Source organism: Aegilops tauschii, chromosome 2 (assembly GCF_002575655.3).
Source record: "Aegilops tauschii subsp. strangulata cultivar AL8/78 chromosome 2, Aet v6.0, whole genome shotgun sequence".
In the NCBI taxonomy this organism is placed as follows: Eukaryota; Viridiplantae; Streptophyta; class Magnoliopsida; order Poales; family Poaceae; genus Aegilops; species Aegilops tauschii.
Genome location: NC_053036.3, coordinates 12735825 through 12747101, shown reverse-complemented (window position 1 = coordinate 12747101; position 11277 = coordinate 12735825). Strand labels below are relative to the sequence as shown.

General features: G+C 45.4%; 1 protein-coding gene across 1 annotated transcript; it reads left to right on the top strand.

Moving 5' to 3' along the window:
* The first annotated feature begins 9176 nt into the window (after window positions 1-9176).
* Window positions 9177-10732, top strand: LOC109752487 (cytochrome P450 89A2). Its single transcript, XM_040401321.2, has one exon. The coding sequence runs from the start codon at window positions 9669-9671 to the stop codon at window positions 10542-10544; it is 876 nt and encodes a 291-aa protein (XP_040257255.1). The 5' UTR covers window positions 9177-9668; the 3' UTR covers window positions 10545-10732.
* Window positions 10733-11277: the final 545 nt, after the last annotated feature.

Below are 11277 nucleotides of genomic sequence, written 5' to 3'. Positions count from 1 at the left end.
CCTCATGTGCATAGGAGGTGAGCTAGAGCACAACACACCTCTCACACACCTCTCCCAAAAAACAGAGCAATGAGCTGAGCTGAGCGCGCGGGCACTATATATAGGCATCTCATTGGTCCCGGTTCGTGCCCAGAACCGGGACCAAAGGACAACCTTTGGTCCCGGTTCAATCCAGAAACCCGGACTAATGGTGGTAGGCCAAGAGCGAGGCCCATTGGTCCCGGTTCGTGTCTGGAACCGGGACCAAAGGGGCCATACGAACCGGGACCAATGGCCCATGAGGCCTGGCCGGCCCCCTGGCCTCACGAATCGGGACCGATGCCCCCATGGGTCCCGGTTTGTGAGTGAACCGGGATTAATGGGCTTACCCGGTTTGGACCAAAGCCCTGTTTTCTACTAGTGTATTGTTGCCAAATGATATATCAGTTTGCGGTATATATCTTTAACCGTAACTGATTTGGGGGCAAATTATTATTATGAAATGCTCGCACGTGATATTACATCATGATCATCCTAGTAGTTTTCATGTGATGTTAGGTCACCACGTGAGGTTAAAAATTTAAATTCACAGTCAGCTATACAATTGTAAAACTGTATATTTTCTGTTGAAACTATAAATAAGGGCCACTAGAGTAATGACCAAAAATGGTTTATAGATAGTGATGAAGACCTATCAACTATGGTTCAAATATATAAGTACGTTACATCGTTGTAATAACCGCTAGAGATGTATGAACTATAATCTATTAAAATGACAAGGGTTCTCCAAATCAATGGTAGGCAGATCTCAGGTATAATTTGAGCGCACATATCAGTTGTGGTACCGAAATAATAAGGTTTTATATGTCAATCAGTGGTTGGTCGTAGTGACGTAGTAAGTGGCTTTCTTGTGCATGTTCTAGATTAGAGCATCTAAAGCTGGCATTGTCTAATCCGGGTCTCTATACACCCAGGGATGTGTCTGGAGCGCCGGCGGACAGCGCCAGTCAAGTCCTCATTTGGCCCTCTCCACAACCACACTCCTCAAATCTCAGTGCCCAAATCCATGCACGACTATTATATAGTGCATCTTCACCATACATTCAACGACACAAAGATAGTGTAGTCCAAATAAATTTAGTACATGCCAAAATAAAGTTCAATGGTTCACACATAGATAAAAGATACACGAATGAATAAAAACTTCACTACTTGCGGTCATTGATCTTCTTCTTCATATGGAGAAACCACTTCTTTCCTTCGTCAGCTAAGAGGTTGATGTCCTACATTATGAACCTCGACTCCTCCGACTCTCTCACAAGGCACAACCTCTCTTTCTCAAGGTCAAGACCATGCATTGTAATCATTTTCTCAAGCACCCATTTGGCAACCTTCTCCTGTCTCTCAAATTCCAACTTCTCCTCCTCCAAGTCCAATCTCTGCTGGTCGAACTCCATCTTCTCTCTTTGAACATCAATGAAGATCTTGTGCCTCTCCTCCTTCTACACCTCCTTGGCATAAAAAATGCCCATCCAACTGCAGATATTTTGCTTGTCGTACCTTCACGTGCCACTCATTCCTTCTCCCACTTGTTCCCCATCACTTGCCGGTATCTTTTTTGCACGGTTGGTTGTAGGAAGGACGCAACATTTTCTTCTTCTCCTTTCCGATCCACTCCAATAGATTGAGCCTAGCTTGACCCATCATTTTTCTTCATCCTTTTTGTGCCATTCTCAATTTCCTTGAGGACGGTCTGCCATTTGGGTTTCCCATTAAATATCAACCAACAAAGAGAAAAAGTGAATGCCTTCTTCTCCACTTGATGGTACAAAGCCGCCGTGAAAGTTGCATGGGTTTGAACTCCAATGCCGCTTTGGTTCCGACCTACAACTTGGTTAAGATAACCAACAAATATGCTAACGGCCACTTGAATGGACAATCATCTATGTTGAAGAGAACTCGTGACACGGTTGGTGGACATTAGGTGTGGCTGCACATAGTGTTTTTTCTCATGATAAAGTTTCCAAATTTTCTCCCAATATTTTCTCCTTTTTTATCAGTTCCACAAATCAGATCCATGTTAGTGTTGCACCAACTTTCACACAACAAAACATCCTCAAATTGTGTGAATGCTGGAAGCCTAGGCTTGTAAACTTTCGCAGTTTTCTTCTTCTTTTTATTGTGTGATGTTAGCCCAACTTCAAAGACTGAGGCTACTACAACAAGTTTGGCCCGGCTCTAGTGAGTGAAGCTTGATGACGGCGGTGCGCTTTTGGCTCGCTCCAGTGCTTGTAGTCGTCGCTAGGTGGTCTACGGACATGGATGTAATTTTTGTTATTTCTGTGTTCTTTGTATTGTCATGGCATCATGAATAGATCAGAAGTTTTTTTGCAAAAATATATGTTTCTAATTTTTGTGGGAATTTCTAGCATATCTCTATATTTTCTTTCATATTTTGTTTTAGTATACAATAAAAATATATAAATTGAAAGCTAGATAAATAGATTTAATGATAGATAAATTGATCGATCGCTCGATCAAGGCTGAAGAGTGCTGGCTCGAGGGGGTGAAGATAATCGAGTGGTGGAGGGATAGATGAGCCGAGAGGATGATCTTGGTTGTGGAAAAATAGAAAATACTACAAAGGATAAGTGGGCAGCGGTCCCTAGCCACAGATTGTGACTGGTCGCGGTGTGATCGTGCGTCCGTGCCCACGGCACTTGCCTTTCAGTCGATCTACAGACTACAGTGCGGTGATTGCTGCATTGATCTGTCTATTTTCTAAATAAAGAGCCATGCCCATGCATGCATCTACCGATCTAAGAACTACAAGACGTACTACACAGCCACTGTTAGCTCGTCATTAACTTGAGGGCGACAATAATGGAGCAGCTTCCTATGCTCCCGGCCGCTCTCTTTTGCCTCCTCGCCGCAGCGATCTTCCTGCGAAGCTACACCAGCCGGTCCCATGCTGAGGCCACCACCCACTACATCGCGACCAAGATGTGGCTCATCGAGCGCTCATTGGGAATGCCGACGACTTCTTAAACCGCCCGGCAGCGAGCTTCCCCACCTCCCTGGCCACATGGTGCCATGGCAAACGCAACGACAACATAGCCACTGTGAACTACGGCCCGCAGTGGCGAGTGCTCCGGTGCAACCTCACAGCTGAGATCCTCTCGCGCCTCGGTTCCTTAGCCCCATTGCATGAGGAGGCCGCCCAGGTCCTTGTCGTAGACTTCTCCGCCCGATGTGGCGGCGGAGGCGACTTGGCCGTCCGTGAGCCCATCATCAGAGCTGTGTTCACGCTGGCCACGTGCCTGTGCTCCAACGATATTCTGGATCATGGCCAGAGACACGCCATTGGGCGCGTGATACGGGACTCCATTGTCACCGCTGGTAAGGTCGGCCCGGGTTCGATGGCTCGATGTTGTCCAAGCTTGTGACTGGAGGGGGTTTCGCCGGATCTCGGCCGTGCTGAAATAGCAGACGGAGTTGTACCACCCTCTAATCGCGGCATGGAGGCAGTCACAGTCTGAGCTCTGCGGTGGCATTGTCCATCCTTACGTAGACTCGCTCCTTGATCTACGTGTCCCCGACGATGGTGATGACTCCGGCCCTGGCCGTCCTCTTCGAGATTGCAAGCTGGTGGGCCTTGTGTTCGAGTTCCTGGGTGCAGCCACGAGGTCAACCGCAGCATGTGTCGAATGATCTTGAGGTTATAGATCATTCCGGTGTTGATACTTTGCACTATTCGTACATGTATATGTGTATGGACTTTGTGCTATGGCCATTTGAAAATGCCCAAGTGCTTGTCTCTGCTGTTGTGTATCTTCTTAGTTTAGCATGACTTAAGAATTTTCCTTTAACATGTAATTTCTGTTTTTATAATTCGACTATTGCATCCCCTGCTATGCATAACCTTATGTCTCAGAGAGGCTCTTTTTTGAAGGGAGGGAAAATATGGAGACGGAGAAAGCTCACCTTAAAACGAAACATGGTTTCATTTTTTATGTTAAGATCATAAATGAAGTAGGTCACACACATTTTGGTTATTCAAACTGGAAAGGATTATGCAAGGCCTATGGATTTCACGAGGGTATGAAAATAACCTTCGATATTGGCATTCCTCGAGATGATTCCAGACATGATAAAGGCATTGGGGTGGATCTGGACATGATTCCAATTGTACCTCCATGTGAGTTTGTTAAACAAACTTGCTAAATAATCTATATTTCTTATTTATAAATAGTTGTTATTCATCCATACTGAACTTGTTTATTTATAATTGACAACTTATTTAATTTTTTCAAGAAATATACAGAATATAATAGGCAAGACATACTACAGTTATGATTCAGAGCTAACTTGGGAGGAGAACAATATTCTTGTCACCTTTGTTAAAGATGTTCTGACTTTTAAGATTATTTTTTAAGCTGGCCAGTATTATAGAGGGTATGTGCCACTAGTCCACAAGTTGAGCGATGGTAACATTCATGCGAATATCATGGTAAAAAAATTACTATTGTGTCACTAGTTCGTGTTTTTCATACATTCTTCTTAAGTAACTACATTGCTAAGTATTACTATTATATTCTTCAATAGAATCTCCCGAATGATGTTGTGCGGACGCCGATGTATGTCACGGGTGAGATGACTATTGTTACCATATGACCAGCGACGGGCACTTTCCAATGTGCATACTCGACTGATCGTCAAACAAATGGCCTTAAAATCAAAGGATGGAGAAAAATAGTGACTGGGCGAAGGCCACAAATTGGAGACTGGTGGATCTCTATGCTTCACAATAGAGATGGAGAGTTTGTTTATGTTTTATACTATTTTACCTAAGAGGGAGGAGTAGGTCGTAGTACTTGTCATGTGCTAGGAAGTTATTTACCTAGAATGATAACAATTAGCTAGTAGTGGTTAACTTATGATGATTATTATGGTGAGACATTGTTATATCACTACGTACGATGATGATAACAATTAGCTCGCTAGTAGTCATTGTGTCGACGGAGATGAAGAAGAAGGTGACCTTGTTCGCGCGGATATGAGGCATGCAGTGGTGTTCGTGTCCAGGAGGCTGTAGCGGCCGCCATGGCGACGACGACCGGAGCTGCAATAACTCGGGCAATGGCAAGGCAGGTCACGGTTTAGTGGGAGAATGTTAGGAATAAACCGCAATGGCGTGTGTATCCATGGTCTCCAGGGTGTGTGCGCGTGTTAGAGTCTCGCTTCGGGGCGGGGGGAGCATGGATTCGATAGATCTATCGAATCCATGCTGCAAGCAGCAAGCGTAGGGTAAAAAGGCCAGGTATAGTTTAGGTAGAGTCCGAGTCGAGCCGACCAGGTCCTGCGGAGGAGGGCAGCTCACGTTGTGAGAAGACCGGATCGTGACGACGAGCATGCGTGTGTACGCGCGATGTGCGTAGGCGTTGCGTCGCCAAGAGCTACACAGCCGGCCTGTACGTTGCGTATGTATATGTGCATGGGAGGGTTAGTTAGTGCTAGCCGGCATGCAGAGAATTTGTTAGTGGCCGTGCTTGTAGGTAGTTAGTGCCGGGCGTGGAGGCCGATGTGTGTTCACGGCGTACTATTTAGGAGATGTAACTCTGGTGCCTAGTTTTGTGCTGAAAAATGTGAGGCCATTCGTCAGGGAGGCGCTGTTCATCGGCGTGGCACCGTTCGTTGGTGAGGCGTTTGTCGCCAGAATAATACAGTGCCCACCTCTCCTTCTTTTACCTCCGTCCGAGCTAGTGCGAGAGCTAGGGTTCGTCTGGGTTTGTGCCAACAAACTCCCTCCGTTCCCAAATACTTGACTTTCATTTGTTCAAAAATGAATGTATCTATATACTAAAACATGTCTACATACATCTATATTTTGACAAATGGAAGTCATGTATTTTGGAACGGAGGGAGTAGTCATTTTCGTGTTTTGTTTTTTGCTGTCGATAATGGTACAGAAATTAGTTTGATGTGTTCTGATTTCCAGCAAATCTTTCGGCATTATTCAGGTACTTCTCTAGAAAGTTAATTACCCTCAATAATCAAAAGTTGTGGCGCAGTATAGCATTACTCTTTTAGTATAAGATTACTCTTTAAATACTCCCTCCGTGCGAAAATACTTGCCATCAAAATAAGTAAAAGGAGATGTAACTAGAACTAAAATACGTCTAGATACATCTCTTTTTATTCATTTTGATGACAAGTATTTTCGGACTGAGGGCGTAATATATAATAGATAGATAGATAAGGGAGGGAGTGTGCTGGCTTGAGGACATAAAGGTACACGATTGGGGAAAAGGCAGATACGAATCGGGAGGTGAGTGGTGGTGGGATAGATGAGCCGAGATGATAAGCTTGGCTGTGAGAAAATAGAAAATACTATAAAGGGTAAGTGGGCAGTGGCAGTGGGCAGTGGGCAGTAGCAACAGATGGTTGTTCCTGCATTATGCAGAGCATAATGTCTGGTCGGTGCGATCGTCCGCCCTCCCCACGGAACAAGCCTTTCATTGTTGGAAGTAAGGTCGATCTACAGTATGATGATTGCTACATCGATATAATATAGGAGCATCTCCAAAGGAAACTGCAAAGCTCTGCCATATCTTGTCCGGACCATTTTTATTAATTTTTGTCAACCAATAGAGACCCCTATAGGTCCATGGAGTGTTTCGGATGTACGTTTTTGGTAAATTCAAGATAAAGTGAAGGAGCTATGCGGGAGTTCGGACATGCACTTGACCAATATAATGTCTCCGTATGGTCTTCCTCCCTTTTCTCTCTCGTCACATGAAAAATAAAGGATTCAGTCTTGTGAATAAAGGATTTTGGGTTGTTTGATTGCATCATATGAAAAATAAAGGATTTTTTTAAAGAGGCTTGTGTGGATGCTAGAAATTTTATGGGAAGTAGTACTCCCTCCGTCTAGGTGTATAAGTCACCTTACGAAAAACAAATAATCCCAAAACAGTTAGGCGCAATGCATTAACTTTCACCTTATTTCTTTTTTTGACATAAAAAAAGAAATCAGCCAATAAGAGATGTGGGGCATACATACTTTGGACCTCAATATGTCCCGAACGTTCAGAATTTAAGCATGTCATCCTGAACATTTTTTGATGGCAACTTTAGTTGCTGCGAGGTGGCAACTTTAGTTGTTAACACATTGCAACTTTGTTCCAGTTCGATTTTTTGTCAGAAAATTGCCATGTTTGTCGACAACGCCTTGACTAAAGTTGCCATGAAAAGAGTTTGGATTAGCATGCTTAAAAATCGAACGTTCGAGATTTATCTATTCCGTACTTTTAATGACTCGAGACTACCAAACCCGACATGCAGTGGTCAGTTCACTGTATGCAATGTTATTAATTAGCAAATAAATATTAAGTCATCTCGTTTTCCCTGCACCTTGATCACAGTGCACAATCTAAGATGACTTATTCACCTGGACGGAGGGAGTACAAGAAGATCCTTAGCATGTTTCTATAGGGCTTGTGAATCAAACAAATAAAAAAATCCTAAGGATTCTAGAAGCTATTTGGATTGCAGTCGTGGCTCGTCCAACCAATTTTTTGGTTGTTGACTGCTACCTGTGGCTCCCTTTTGATCAACGCGAGAGATTCGAAACCACGCCAATTTTTTGGTTGCCCGGTCCAGTTGCTATGCCAACGCGTTGGCCAGATCCGGGCGGCAAAATTCTTCACCAAAACTTTGCCATGCCATATTTGACGGGGCTTGCTAGGCATCCTCCAAACGCCCCCCTAATCCTCCAAAATTCCTATGCAAACCTTTGAATCAAAGGAGCCCTAAAAGAGCATGCATCTACCGATCTACAGTACATACTAGAGACACCATCTGTTAGCTCGTAATCTTCTATTCCCAAATGGCTATAACCCACTAGCTATTTTTTCTAAGTGTGTAACCATGTCACATCAGTACTTATGCCTGTCATTCACAAATATTATGTTACATTTATTTATATGCAATCTACTACCTAATTATTCTAAGCATGCAACCGTGCTACCTCAGCACCTATGCATGTTGATCATAAGTTGTACTCTTTGTATTAATTTGACCATGCAACTATGCTACATTAGCAAGCCATACATGTCGCTCATAAGTTATTTTTTTGGATTAATTTTTATATTGCAATATACGGTATGTGTGCCAAATGCTTGAAGCATAGCAACCCAGTTAATGGTTCACCGTTTTTATAGGAGAAAATGACATCTGGTTAGCTACAATGTAAATAAAGAACATTCCCATATTCTTTTGCATTCCTTTTAGTTGTTTTTCTAGCACCTATTAATAACAAGGTATTCACGGCCACGCTTAGGGCATCGTCTAGACTTTAGCACGATAATAATGGGGCTCCCCATGCTCCTGGCCGCTCTCTTATGCCTCCTAGCCGGAGCTCCATATGCTCTTGGCCGCTCACTTGTTCTTCCTAGCTGGAGTGCTCTTTCTGTGAATTCGAAGCTACAACCGGCGATACCAGGCCACCACCCACCACATCGGCCACCCTGCTGTTGCTCAACTAACATATTTCGCCGTTATGAGACACAAAATGGCTCCACGGAGCTTGTTCTTCTGAAAAAAAATTAAAACTCCAATTTTTTAGTTTAAAAAAATCTGAAAACAACTATACATGGATGTAATGCACTCCCATCACTCCTAAATATAGCCCTTTTAGAGATTCCAATATGGTCTACATACGGAGCAAAATTAATGAATGCACACTCTAAAATATGTCTATATACATCCATATGTGGTCCCTAGGGAAATCTCTAGAAAGTCTTATATTTAGAAACGGAGGTAGTATATGTGTGTAAAATTTGACAATCAAATACATTGATTGCAAGTCGCACAAAAAAATCATGCACTTTGAGAATGAATAGTGCATGAACTAATAAGTCATAGATTTGTTTTTATTGTGCAGCTAATCTTTAATGTATTTCATCGTGAAAATTTACAGATGTGTACATTATGTCTCTGTCTGTATATGTGCATTTATTTTCATACTTTTTTACAAAATTGGGCCTCCATGGAACTCGAGGATACAGTGTAGGTTGTCCGCACTCACAAAAGGTAAATGTGCATCTGTCCGCACTCACATTCTAATCATTCACTTGAACGCATTGGTCTATATAAAGACACGTACCCACAGTCCACAGCAAACCATTCACTCAACAATGGAATTCGTTATGCTCCTGGCCGCTCTCTTTTGCCTCCTAGCCGGAGTGGTCTTTCTGCGGAGCTACACCAGGAGATCCCAGGCCACCACCCACCACATCGGGGACCCCGATGTTGCTCATCGAGCGCTCATTGGGAACGCCGACGACTTCTTAAACCGGCCGGCAGCAAGCTTCCCCACCTCCCTGGCCACCTGGCGCCATGGCGAACGGAACGACAACATAGCCACTGTGACCTACGGCCCGCAGTGGCGAGTGCTCCGGTGCAACCTCACGGCTGAGATCCTCTCACGCCTCGGTTCCTTAGCCCCGCTTCATGAGGAGGCCGCCCAGGCCCTCGTCGCAGACTTCTCGGCCCAAAGCCGTGTTCACGCTGGCCACGCGCCTGTGCTTCGGCGACATTGTGGACGACGGCCAGAGACACGCCATAGGACGCCTGATACGGGACTCCATCGTCGCCGCAGGTAAGCTCAGCCCGGGTTCGATGGCTCGATGCTATCCAAGCTCGCGAACTGGAGGGGGTTTCGCCGGATCTCCGCCGTGCTCAAACGGCAGACCGAGCTGTACCTCCATCTGATCGCGGCACGGAGGCAGTCGCAGTCTCAGCTCTGTGGCGGCATCGTCCATCCTTACGTGGACTCGCTCCTTGATCTCCGTGTCCCCGACAATGGTGATGCCTCCGGCCCCGGCCGTCCTCTTCGAGACGGCGAGCTGGTGGGCCTTGTGTTCGAGTTCCTGGGTGCAGCCACGGGGTCAACCGCAGCCTGCCTCGAGTGGACCCTCGCCCATCTCATCGACCAGCCGGAGACCCTGGACAGGCTGCGCCGGGAGATCGACGACGAGGCCGACGCCGGCGGGATACTCTCCAGCAAGAGCCTTCGCAGCGGCATGCCCTACCTGAACGCGGTAGTCCTTGAATGCCTCCGCATGCACCCGCCGGTGCCGGTCATCTTGCGCAGCGCCCACGGCGACGGCGCCAAAGCGATCGGTGGAATGAGAGCTGTGCCGCTGGACGGCTTGAGCGTGCAGTTCAATTTAGCCGACATTGGAAGAGATGCGAAGCGGTGGACCCATCCTGACAAGTTCTGGCCGGAGCGGTTCCTTGCCGGAGGCGAGGCGGAAGACATCGGGCCGGCGCCGGGCCCCAAGGAGATCAGGATGATGCCGTTCGGTGCGGGACATCGGCACTGCCCTGGCGTGAACATGGGAATGTTGCACATCAAGTGCTTCTTAGCGGCGCTCGTGCACAACTTCGACTGGGCACTGTCCGCCGAAGACTGCAACAGCGGTGTCGACATGACGGAGCAGGACGGCTTCATAGAAATAATGAAGCAGCCGCTCTCCGCGCGTGTCACTGGACGCACTTGACTTCTTTTAAAATCTTTGACAAACTTGTGTCCGGTTTCTGAACGTGTGTGGTCCTATTTTTCATGCACGTCTTGTTCTGCTTTCCTGTTGAAGTTTGTTTGAGATTGCTTACCACACGGACCGTGTGGTATGTGTGATTGTACTTGCATCAAATAATAAGAAATCGTGTGCTTCTTGCTTTTCTCTTCCGTGGGGTGTGCTTATCGTTGCATCAAAATTTGTTTCAGCTAAATATATTTTTAGTTTCCTATATGAAGGTTGAGGATCAAAGACACTTATTGGAGGTTGTGCAACATTGAAAACCCCACCTTTTTTTTATGAGAAAACCCATCTGTTTTGGAACGTAGTACTAGCAATTCACTAATAAGATGCTTCTCCTTTCGGAAATCAAAATTGAATACCCTATAGTGAAAACCATAGACTTGTATAACCTGAAAAATTCTGTGAAAAACAGATAAATAATATGATGGTAACAGGCTGTTAAAATTTCATGCACTTCTCCGAGCATCATACGCCATGAGGCTCAGAAATTCACAGGCGCACGCAGCTGCAGGAGCACGCACCTACCCAGACCTTCCCGGCCACCCGATTTTCTCGCGGTCTGCAAAAGTAGTTGGATCCCACACGAGGACACAGTAAGTTTAAAGTTTTAATCTTTGAAACTTACAATTTTGCATGTGAAACTAACAATTTTCTTGGTCGCTCATATAAAGTTCACTTTCGTATTAAAGTT

What these genes read in the sequence shown, in the direction of transcription:
- LOC109752487 (XM_040401321.2), top strand. Translation starts at nt 9,669, where the DNA reads ATGCTATCCAAGCTCGCGAACTGGAGGGGGTTTCGCCGGATCTCCGCC.